This window comes from Papaver somniferum, chromosome 7 (genome assembly GCF_003573695.1).
Source record: "Papaver somniferum cultivar HN1 chromosome 7, ASM357369v1, whole genome shotgun sequence".
Classification (NCBI taxonomy): domain Eukaryota; kingdom Viridiplantae; phylum Streptophyta; class Magnoliopsida; order Ranunculales; family Papaveraceae; genus Papaver; species Papaver somniferum.
In genome coordinates this window covers 177,686,423-177,699,019 of record NC_039364.1, presented here as the reverse complement: position 1 = coordinate 177,699,019, position 12,597 = coordinate 177,686,423, and the positions used below count along the sequence as shown (strand labels likewise).

Below are 12,597 nucleotides of genomic sequence, written 5' to 3'. Positions count from 1 at the left end.
AAGTAACTTAGATTGCAAACCCTGATTTGAAATCTATATAAAGGAGAACTCTAGCAACTGGGAAACCTAATCCCCACACCTCTTGTGTGATACTAGTTGTATAAGATAGAGTCGATTCTTCTTTAACCTTAGGTTTCTATCAAGACCTTGTAGGTTAACGACTTGAAGACTTCATTGGGATTGTGAAGCCAGACCCAACTATTTTATCTGTCTATTTTATCTGTAGTTGTGTGATATGATCTTGTTATTTCTATCATGATTGAGTGCAATCGTAAGATTGGCGTGAGATTAATTTCTCTGATAGACAAGATAGAAAAGTAGTCACAAACATCTTCATCTCATCGTTTGTGATTCCACAATATCTTGTTTCGCTAGTCGATTAAGATTATTGTGAGGTGATTGATATTTCTGGGTTGTTCTTCGGGAATATAAGTTCAGTATGTCAATTGGTTCTTGTGTACCTTGATTTATCAAAAGACGGAACAAAACTCGTAGGTATTTTTATGGGAGACAGATTTATCTATTACTGTAGACTTTTCTGTTTGATACAGATTTGTTTATTAAAGTCTTCGAATTTGGGTCATAACAACTCTTAGTTGTGGGTGAGATCAGCTAAGGGAATCAAGTGTGTAGTATCATGCTGGGATCAGATACGTAAGGAGCGCAACTGTACCTGGGATCAGTGTGAGATTGATTGGGGTTCAACTATAGTCCATACCGAACTTAGTTTGTAGTAGGCTAGTGTCTGTAGCGGCTTAATACAGTGTGTGTTCAATCTGGACTAGGTCCCGGGGTTTTTCTACATTTGCGGTTTCCTCGTTAACAAAAATTCTGGTGTCTGTGTTATTTCTTTTCCGTATTATATGTTGTTATATAATTGAAATATCACAGGTTGTGCGTTGAATCGATCAATTGGTAAATCCAACCTTTGGTTGTTGATTCAAATTGATTGATCCTTGAACATTGGTCTTTAGTACCGTCAAGTTATTTCTCTTGTATTCAATCAGTTTCTTAGATTTCTATTTTCTTGAGTTAGGATTGAATCGGGAAATTGAGATATAATTCTTTGATATACTTTTTATTAAGATTGAGTCTGACTGTCTAGTTGATTCTCTTAAAAGTATATTGGTTTTAGTCCATACAGATTGCTAAGCGAAATATTAGGTGAGGTTGTTAGACCCCCACTTTTTCACAACCCATTGGATTTTTCTTTGTGGGAGTCAACCCACCATGTTTGTTCTCTTTTCTTTATCTTTTATTTTTATTTGTTTGCTTGTGAATTTTCCCATCTTGACTTTTACGTTGGAAGACTCAATTACATTGAGGATAATGTAATGATTAAGTGTGGGGGAGCAGATTCAAGGTTGATCTAGCCAACAGATGTTACATATGCAAACAAGATGAAGAGTCCTTAGAGCACGTCATATGGAGTTGTCCGTTTGCAGCACAAATCTGGCAGTGGTGCTCATGTTTGTTTAAACTCATTCCACATTATGATTTAGTGAATTCGTACAAGGCAGCTAAAGGGAAAAGTCGCATTATAAAAGATTTGTGGTTATTGGCCAACATGATAATTCGGTCGGAGCTGTGGCAGACAAGAAATATGGCATGTTTTCAAAACGCGGCAGTGAGTATTCACTTCTTCAAACAACGCACTTTCCATTTGATCCATGGTTTCTCTATCCGCTTGAAGAGTTTTATGCATAATACCTCGGAAGATCTGGAGATTTTGAATTGTTTTGGTGTGCGACATAGACATGTAAAGATTATACAACCAATTGAGTGTTCTTGGGTTCCTCCTAACTGGGATGAACTGTTATTGTGTTGCCGTGGTGCTGCCAAAGGTAAGCCTGGTAGAGCGGGAGCTGGTGTGGTAGTTCGAGATGCTGGTTGCAATTTCTTTGGAGCTATGAGCATTGGGCTAGGTCGAACTAATAACTTCTTGGCATATCTCTATGGTGTGATTGTAGGTTTGGAATGGGCTATGAAATGGTCAGTTCGTAAAATCTTGGTGAGGTCAGATTCAATTGGTGCCATAACTGCTTTTAAGAATTCTTATTTACCCTGGTTTGCAAGACAAAGGTGGAGACGGATTGAAGATTATTATGTTTCCATTCGGTTTGTGCATACTTATCGAGAGGCTTATTTTGCAGCTGATGCTATGGAAAAAAGGGGTTGTCTTTTGAGGAATGGTAAAGGAATGAACTATGATGAGAAACCTTATTTTATAAGATCTTTAGAATATCCTAATGTCTCTTATTTCATATTTAAATAGTTTGTAAGTTTTTGGGGTCTAAGGACCTCTTTGATTGTAAACTCTTTGGAAATATTTGTTATTCATCAATACATTTTGGACTTACCGAAAAAAATGAAGTGTGGGGGAGCGGTTAAACACTTTATATTTCTGTAGGTTATTCATGTTATGACCAGCTGTTGAGAGGGTCTATTTTAGGAGTTTTTTTGCATGTTATGGCCAACTGTTGTGCGGGTCTAAAAAAATTTAAAAAAAATTGTTATGATCAACTGTTGAGGGGTCTATTGTAGGGTGTTTTCTTATCATTTATCAGCTGTTGAGCGGGTCTACAAAAATAAAAATAAAAAATCATGATGAATAGTTGTTGAGCGGGTCTTGAAGTTTTGTATATGATCAGTTGTTGAGCGGGTCCATTTTCTTGTTTGCTCGGGACTAGCAAAATGGAAGTGTGGGGGAATTTGATAAGCACGAAAGTACGACACTTTTATACCCACATTTACACTAGCTAGGTCTCGTTATCTAGCTAATAATATTGTTTTTAGTTATTTTCAGGAATCACAAGTGAAATCTGATCACCGGAGGATAAATATCTTAGAAGCTAAATTGGCACTTGCGACTTGCATTGCCAAAGGAGTCGGAGCTTATGGGCCGCACCATCTGGTTGGCTACATATGCCATGACATGGCCAAGACAAAGAATGGTCTCTGCTTATTCAAACAAGTCAGGTCCAGTAGGTGCTAAAAGAAAGTGAAACGTGGCAGCTCTCCTACCACATTCCTTTTGTGGTCTGTCACTCTAACATATTTATTTCTTATCAAAAGAAAAGGGATCTGAGCGTCAATTTTATCAAGGCTGCTAATGGGGGGGTGCCATTTTGCTTGGGGATGTACCAACCCAAAGACAATGGTTATTTTGTCCTATATGTATTTTGGTACACCCCCAAGAAATTTGGTACCCCTATTAGCAATCTTGAATTTTAGTGGAGGATTTCTCATTTTTCCTAGCTACTATTATAACCATTTTCAATGGCGAGAGATCGAGATTCAGTGAGAAAGAGCCAGGAGATGCAGGTGCTGATTACTTCAAGTTTCCACAGTATAAACGAGAGTGGATCTGTGGAGTTTTGGGGTCGAGATTCAAGCCAATAATTTCATTCTTTTTCCAACAACGGCGATTGAATATGGGGGTTCTCATGTGGGTATGCAACATGGATTGAAATTTGACATCAACAATATGGTCTGACTTTGGGATTTCTGGTGCAAACTGAAATTTGTTGTTCTTGAGTAAAATTAGGTCGAAGAATTGATGTTACTGCTATGGGTATTATCATTGGTTCTCGGCTGTGAACATAGAGGGTTGAATGGATTTTTAATCATTTCAATCCAGCAACAACAGTTGAGACTGAGTGGTTTAGATGGAACCCGAGATTGGGTTTAAACGAAAGTTTTCAATTGAGAACCAACGCAGCAACATCAATTGAATTTTGTGGGTTTTGAAATTAAAAGAAAGAGCAACAAGCTGTTGGCTTTTGGACTCAATTTGTGTTGGTCGATTGAAGGCAAGCAGTGATGTTTTGAGGGATTGCTGGAGTTGCATAGTAGCTCAAACAACATGAATGGAGTTTTGGGTTTGACGTGAACTGAATTTGGAGATGGCTGGAGTTAATCGGGAAAACGGAGAAGTGTATATGAAGGGGTGTTTGTTTGAGAGGAGTAAGTCTGGATCTTTGGAGGATATTTGGGTGTGTTTACATCCACTGTTGATGAGATTCACAAGTTTAGGAGTTGAGAGGAAAGTGGGGGTGGTCCCTAGAAAGACAGGAAAGTGGAGTTGGTGATATAGACATGAGTCTGGTGCTTGAGAAAATGCCGCAATGGAATCAAACAGGTGAAGTTGGTGCCTAGATGGACAAAGACCAAGATGTGGTTGACAGTGGCCGAACTTTATTGATGGCCTGCATTTGAAGTCGGGGCCTGCACTTGGATTGGGTTTCAGCTAGTATTCTTAGGTCTCAGTCAACAGTTGTTATATAAACAATATAAACAATAACAGAGTCAGTTGGGAGGATACGCCATATACAGGGAAAAAAACTAGGTTTAGTTTTCTTTGATTTTCTGTTATTGATATTCTTAGTTTGACAATCTTTATATCATTTTCTATGGATTTGAACAAAACCATGTCTATCTAAACTACTTTTTAGGGTGAATGATCTGTTTTTAGGTATAGGACCATTAGAATACCCTATTCCTAGGTCCAAAACGTCACTGAATTGCTTTCCAAGTAATTCTAGAAGTAGAGTTCTATTATTATAAGGAACAGTAGACTTTTATTTCTAAAAGGTTACAAAAATAGGAGAGTTTTTCCTAATTTTTGTATTACTAGTTTTAGCGTATTCCTAAACCTATAAATAGGCATCTAGAGTGCTTGTAGAGGACACGGCAGAAAACTAGAGGAATTACTAGCAGGAAACAAGCAAGAAGAAGAAGCAATACCTAGGGTAGAAAATTAACCTAAGAGGTAAACATTGTAAGTTCTTCGCTATAACAATAAAATCAGAACATTCTATTGCAAATTACTTGTGTTTTATTCTTGTGTTAGCTGTTTCAATATCTATAACATATCAGGGTCAAAAACTGATCAGTGGTATCTAGAGCTAGAAGGTAATTAAGCAATGTTTCCGGCGATGAATGGAAGGGCTTAGATCCAAGGGTAACGAGGTATTCCCATTAGATCCTGATATTGATAGAAGAAAAAGAACATCAGCCACGTTATCATCATCGAATCTGCAAGGAAACATTATGGAGAAATTGGAGGAAGATATGAAAACCTTGAAGTCTGATATCGAAGATATAAAAGAGATCCTAAAAGGATTAGGAGCTACATATTCCAAATCAAAAGATGGTTTAGAATCAAAAGATTTGGAAGAACATCCAGAGTTCATAGATAATTCACCATTCAAAGTAGAGGCAAGAATTGAAATCCCAGCATACAACGGGGATTTGAATACAGAGAAGTTGGATGGATGGCTCAAGTCTTTGGAAGTATATTTCAGCACCACAGGATTTACCGAGGAGCAAAGGGTAAGTTTTGCTAGACTTAGACTTGATGGTCATGCTCTTATTTGGTGGGAGACATATACATCAGGTTTATATACTCCAGTGACAACATGGCAGCAGTTTGCAACTGCTATCTGAAATCTGTTCTATCCTATTGGTTATAAAGAACGACTGCGCGAACAATGGCAGTTCTTGCGACAAGTGAAAGTGCGAAACGTGCAAGAATACACTACTGAATTCCGCAAGCAAGCTATAGCATTGAATGTGAACCTGGGAGATCCAGAAACCCTTGAGAAGTATAAAGGGGGATTACCTTTTGCTATACGGACATAACTTGCGTTATTTGGAGTAACAGACATTCACGATGCTTGCAAGAAAGCTATGTATATCGAGATGAAGAGTCAACCCTATGAAGAAAGGAAATCATGAAACGAATGAGAGATTGTGAACACTACTCATAAAGAGGGGAGGACATATCATGTTATTTCAAACAAAACAAACCAATACTGTGCAAACTGCAAAACTGATCGACACTCGAAGGAAGGATGTTGGAAATTGCATCCGGAGTTGAAACCAGCATGGTAGAAAGACCGTAAGCAAACTTCCACAACCATCTACAATAAATAATAAAACGAAGAAGAGGAAGATGAGGTAATCGACGGTTCACCTCAACCTGATCACAAAATTCTGATGATGACAAGAAAAGGGGTCGTAACTGCGACAACAGAAAAAGTCATTGGTCCAGAACCAGCTACACCAGAATCTGTTAAAGAAGAGCTATTTTGGGTGTATGCTCAAGTCGACAAGACACAGGTCCTTACTTTGCTTGATAGCAGATCACAACAAAATTTGATATCTGAGCAACTTGTGAAGAAACTGGATTTGAAGACAACACCAGAGTCTAAGCCATACCAGTTAGGATGGTTGAAGAAGGAAACAAAAATGCAAGTGACGGCTCAATGTACTTTAAAATTCTCCATTAACAGAAAATACATGGATCAGGTGACATGTGATGTTGTCCCATTAGATGTGTGTCACATTGTTTTAGGTAGTCCTTACCTATGGGACAGAGATGCAACGTACTTACGAACAGAAAATATTTGGAAGATGGTAAAAAAAGGAAAAAGATTTCATATTCTAGCTTCTAAAGAAAAGAAAAAACTACAACTTCTGGATGCGCAACATTTAGTAAACACTAATCAGAAGTTTAGTCTACTCAACACTAATAAGAGGTTTAGTCTACTCACGGTTCGAGAAGCTGTCAAAGAACCTGGTGAATTGGTTTGTGCAAACTCTTGTGAGTGCACTAAAACCGAAAAGAACGATCTGCAACAGTTGTTAGAAGGGTTTGAAAACACCCTGCAACAGTCGCAGAAGGTACCACCAAAACAATGTGTGGAACCAGAAATAAAGCTACTTGAAGAGCAAAATGAGTCGCCATCATTACAAGTTGCGCAAGACTTAGCTCTAAGGGAAGTAACAAAAGAAGACCCGATTCTTAGCACCCCTTACCTTAGCCAGCAAGATGATAAAAGAGTATTAGCACCCCTTACCTTAGCCAGCAAGATGATAAAAGATCAGTTAACACCATTTAGAATACTACCCGCATTCCAACAATGAATAACGGCCTTGGTTAAATCATCATGAATAATATGCCAACAATGACGATAGAAACAACCAGAGAAACCATCCGGCCCTGGGGCACTATCCGCACTCATATCAAAAACAGCTTGCTTAATTTCTTCCGGGGAAGGAATCATATCCATGGCGTTGCTCTCCTCAACAGAAATTGAAGCATGCTCAAAATCAAATAAATCACCTTCTATCACCGGATCTTGGCCATTGAACTTATCTTCATAGAACTGAACTACATGATTACGAAGCTGCTCATAATTTGTCAAACAAGTCCCATTCAAATCAACAAGTTCCGAAATAGTATTAGAACTTTTTCTAATTCTAATACTACTATGAAAGAAACTGGAATTACTTGAACCCTCCACCAACCATTTGTTCCTAGACTTTTGCTTGAGCATAGTTAACTGTTGCAAACGAGTATCACATAAAGTTTTCATAGCATCCTTCGTTGCATTTAGATTAGCAATATTACTAGGATCCTCATCTGTAATAAGGGCTGCTGTCTCAAAACGAAGTTGGTCTTGCTTCAAACGAGAATTCACATTACCGAAAATCCTCAGATTCCAATCCTTCATTGCAATCTTCAGCCGCTTCAATTTATAAGGGAAAATAAAATCAGGAGAACCATGAACAGACAAAGTCCAACTCTCATTGACCATCTGAAGAAAATCCCCATGTAAAAACCATATCTTTTGAACACGAAAAGGAGCTCTACAAGGCCTAGGAACAGAAAAAGGATAACCAAGAAGAGTAGAATGGTCGGAAACTTCCCTAGGAAGAGCTTTACACCGCCAATTCTCAAATTTAGCAAGCCAAGCCGCATTAATAATTGCACGATCCAACTTACTAATAATACGACTAGTACCAGATTGCCTATTACACCAAGTGAATTTGCTGCCCAAGGAATCCGATTCAAAAAGATTATTGTCATCCATCCAATCACTGAAATCATCAATGACAGACGATCTTATTTCCAAGCCACCTTTATTCTCATTCAAACGCAAAATACAATTAAAATCACCTATGACCAGCCAAGGTGTAATTGAATCTTGCATAACTAGTTGGTGCCAAAGCCTGCGCCTAGTAGTTTGAATGTAGCTAGCATGGACAAAAGAGATATACACACCATCAATCGCAATTGTAATATCTTGTTTACTAGAATTAACTACAGAAACATGAAGCCCATCCTTATAACAAACCCAAAGATTTGCAATACCAGAATTAGCAGAATTATTAATAATAAATGAAGAATAACCTTTAGAAATTAGCCTCCTCCCAAAATTTGCCGAGCACGCCACTTTTGGTTGAAGAAATTAGCCCACTTTTGTATACGGTCTGATTCTATGGGAGTTGTTGAAGCTTTCAAGAATGACTCAATTCCTTGGTTTGCAAGGAATAGATGGATTATGATTTGTATACACTATACGTCTATATGTTTCATTTACACTTTTAGAGAGGTGAATTTTTCAGCTAATGCAATAGCAAAGCGGGGTTGTTTATTGAGTAATGAAGTGGGAGTACACTACAATGGGAAACCACCTTTCTTAACTTCTGTTGAACATCCTAATTTTGCTTATTTTCGGTTCAAATAGTTTCAAGTTTTTGGGGTTGCTGTAACCTCTTTTTTTGTAAACTATTTCTTGTAAATTTTGTTATCTATTAATACAAATTTTTGACTTATCAAAAAAAAAAAAAGGCTTACGAAGTTTGAGAATTGGCGGTGTAAAGCTCTTCCTCGTGAAGTTTCTGACTATTCTACTCTTATAGGCTATCCTTTTTTGATTTCAAGACCTAAAAGAGCACCTTTTAGAGTGCAAAAAATGTGGTTTACTCATCCGGATTTCATGAGTACGGTTATGGAGAGTTGGAATGCTCCTGTTTCGGGTTCTCCTGATTATATTTATCCGTACAAGCTTAAGAGATTAAAGGCTTCCATGAAGGAGTGGAATTTTAGGTTCTTTGGTAATGTTAATGCTAGACTCAAACATGCTAAATTAACTATGGAAGTTGCTCTTCGAATTTCTGATGAGGACCCGGAAGACATAACGAAGCTGAATTTTGCTAAGGAGGCTTCGGTTACACTTCAGGAAATCCGTATGCGTCAATCCATTATGTTGAAGCAAAAATCACGAAATAAATGGCTTAAGGAGGGTGCAAGTAATACCTCTTTTTTTCATGCCAATATTCATACTCTAAGGAGCAGCAATATGATTTCAGAATTGGTGGATGATGATGGGAATGTTATCTCTAATTGTGACCAGATTAGAGATTACACGGTGTCTTATTTTGAGTCTAAATTTAATGGGGTAGAACTGCCAATTGATGAGCAATTATTTCATTATGAGCATGACAGTATTTTTACGGAGGAAAGCCATAGAATGGATACGATTCCTACTTATGATGAAATAAAGGCCGATGTTTATGATCTTGATGCTGATAGTGCCCCTGGACCTGATGGTTTCTCCGGTTGCTTTTATAGACATTGTTGGGACGTGATACAAAAAGACCTTTATAATGCTATTACTTATTGTTGGAAACACCAAAGGATTCCTAATGGGGTAAATTCTAGTCTTCTGATTTTATTGGCCAAGTTAAGGGGTGCTAATACTCTCCATAATTTTCGGCCTATTGGTCTTAGTAATTTTTTCCTTAAAATTTTTACTAAGATCCTTGCTACGAGACTTCGTAGTGTTCTTGATAAGCTGGTTTCATAGGAACAAGTTGCTTTTATGAAGGGAAGAAATATTCATGAGAACATTAGTGTGGCATCGGAGATGGTGAATGATCTGAAAACTAAGCGTAAAGGTGGCAATGTGGGTCTAAAGCTGGATATTACTCAAGCTTTTGACACTGTTAGATGGTCTTTTGTCTTAAATGTGTTTCGTAGGTATGGTTTTTCCCAACAATGGTGTTCTTGGATATATTCGTTGCTTAGCTCAGCTCGTATTTCTATCATTCTCAATGGTAGTCCGGAGGGTTTTTTCAAAACTAATAGAGGTTTGCGTCAAGATGATCCTTTGTCCCCTCTTATTTTTGTGTTGATTGAAGATGTTCTAAGTAGAAATCTTACGAAACTATTTCTTGAGAATAAAATGACTCCCATGCTTTCGAAAAAAGGTATTTATCCTACTCATCTCTTTTTTGCTGACGACATAATGATTTTTTGCAAAAGCAACCTGAGGAGTTTGCATAATCTCCTTGAGTTGCTTGGGAAATATCAAACGGCCTTGGGCCAAACGGTTTTTCGTCAAAAGAGTAAGGTTTATTATGGTGGTGGAACCTTGAGTCGTTGTAGAAATATCACTGATTTGCTTGGTATGGAAGTCTCTACCTTCTCGGACAGGTATTTGGGAGTTCAAATTATGCCTGGAGCTGTAAAATATCGTCACATTAGCAATGTAGTTGATAAGATTAAAAAGAAACTCTCTGTTTGGAAAGGAAAAATGCTCTCTTTTCAAGATCGGGTTATTCTTATTAATTCCGTGATTTCTAGTTGTGCCATTCACAACATGGCTGTTTATAAGTGGCCTCAGAAGTTCATTCAGCAGGTGGAAAGGGCTATATGAAATTTCCTTTGGTCCGGAGATGCTGATACTGCAAGAAAATTTGTTGTGGGCTACGACAAAATTTGTTGCCCTATGAAGGAAGGTGGTTTGGGAATTACTAGAATGGCTGTTACAAATAGAGCGCTTCTAATGAAATTCTGGTGGAATATACGTTCTTCTACAAAAAAAGTGGGCTCGCTTTTTATGGGCTAAGCATACTACTCGTGCTGGCAGAATTAAACAGTATGGCGTAAACTCTTCAATTCTTTCTGGCGTCAGGCTTGTGCATACTATTCTGGACAGAAATACCAAGGTCCTGCTTGGTGATGGTAGAACTACTTCACTATACTTCGATGTTTGGTATGGTTATGCAAGCATTGCTGACATGCTTGGTGAAAATGATCTTGATGGCACTGCCATGGTTTGTGATGTTCTTGTTAATAACAATTGGCAGTTGCAGGGTATTCACGCACATAATTTGGTCCGAGATGTATTTGACATTCATAACTTGCCAGTTCTACAAGGTGGAACAGATTGCAGGGTTTGGATGACGGGACTGGATGGTATCATCCCAGTTTCTTCAGCGAAACAACTCATAAGGAAAAAGTTCGCAGTTTTAGAGGTATATGGGCTTCTGTGAAGGAAATCTATTCACCCCAAACTAGCTGCCCATAACTGGAAAATTTCTAGAGCATCTTGCGCAACTTAAGACAAATTCAAGAGCAGGTGTAAATTTGAGTTAGCAAACAAGTGCTACTTGTGCAAATCTGATGAGGAATCACTAGAGCACATTTTATGGACCTGTTCTTATGCGACAAGAATCTGGGAATGGATTTCAGGTATTTTTAACCTTAGGCCTCATTTTGATATTGTTACTTCCTACAAGTCAGCTAAAGTTAGAAGTAAGATTATCAAAGAACTGTGGATGTTAACAAATTTAGTGATCCGTTCTGAACTTTCTCAGTCAAGGAATTTTTCCTATTTTCATAACAAATCAGTTAGCCTCCATTTTCTCAAGCAACGTGTTTTTCACTTGGTACACGATTACTCAGTCCGTTTGAAGAGCTTTATGCACAACTCTACAACAAATTTGGAAGTGCTCAATTTTTTCCGTGTAAGACACAGGCAAATGAAACAAAAACAGCCAATTGAATGTTTTTGGTCGCCTCCAGATAGGGATGAAATCTTATTGTGTTGTGACGGGGATGCAAAGGGGAACCCTGGAGTTGCGGGTGCAGGTGTAGTAGTGCGGGATCATGATTGTAATTTTATTGGAGCAACGAGTATTGGCCTGGGAAGAACGAATAACTACTTGGCGGAACTTTATGGCATAATTATTGGTTTAGAATGGGCTTTGAAGTGGAATGTCCGAAGAGTTTTGGTCCGTTCTGATTCAGTCAGTGCGGTTATGGCTTTCACGACTTCAAATGTACCCTGGTTTGCTAGACAGAGATGGAAAAGGATTCAAGAGAGTTATGATTCAATTCGGTTTGTGCATACCTACCGTGAAGCAAATTTTACAGCTGATTGTATGGCAAAAAGAGGGTGTCTTCTTAGGAATGGGGAAGGGTTGAACTATGATGAGAGACCTTATTTTCTTAATTCCCTAGAATATCCAGATGTTTCCTATTTCAGATTTAAGTAGTTTGTAAGTTTTTGGGATCTTTTGACCTCTTTTCTTGTAAGCTCTCTGTACATATTTGCTATTCATCAATACAATTTTTGGACTTAACAAAAAAAAATAATTCAACACCCAGCCTTGGTACCTGATATTTGAAATATTAAGGGTTGGTACCTACACCTGCCGTTGACCGTTAATGTCAACGTTTGACCATGCTTTAATTTGGTTTTCCTGATTTGAATTAAAATATTATTCCATTTTATGAAATTACCCCGACAACAGAAATATATCTTCTTCCCCTCTTACTCGGTCTGCAACAGCAGTCGTTGTAGTGTCGGAGATACCAATTGGAACCTGGTTTCTACTTTTTTCATGAACCACCGCCTATGGATTCAATCGATTTTATCTACTAGGGAGTTGAAGTCCTTGCCGCCTGTTCTCAAGTGCCTTAGAGGATTTTCATCTTAATGAGTGATGGGTTTCTTG

General features: G+C 38.1%; 2 protein-coding genes across 2 annotated transcripts; one reads left to right on the top strand and one right to left on the bottom strand.

Annotated features, from left to right (window-relative positions):
• Positions 1–6,887: 6,887 nt before the first annotated feature.
• Positions 6,888–8,000, bottom strand: LOC113295589. Its single transcript, XM_026543921.1, has 2 exons — positions 7,735–8,000; positions 6,888–7,665 (listed from the first exon to the last, which is right to left on the bottom strand). The coding sequence occupies exons 1-2, from the start codon at positions 7,998–8,000 to the stop codon at positions 6,888–6,890; spliced, it is 1,044 nt and encodes a 347-aa protein (XP_026399706.1).
• Positions 8,001–8,765: 765 nt separating this feature from the next.
• LOC113295588 lies at positions 8,766–12,135 on the top strand. The gene is made up of 5 exons (XM_026543919.1): positions 8,766–9,503; positions 9,660–10,493; positions 10,590–10,651; positions 10,770–11,112; positions 11,635–12,135. The coding sequence occupies exons 1-5, from the start codon at positions 8,766–8,768 to the stop codon at positions 12,133–12,135; spliced, it is 2,478 nt and encodes an 825-aa protein (XP_026399704.1).
• The last annotated feature ends 462 nt before the right edge of the window (positions 12,136–12,597 follow it).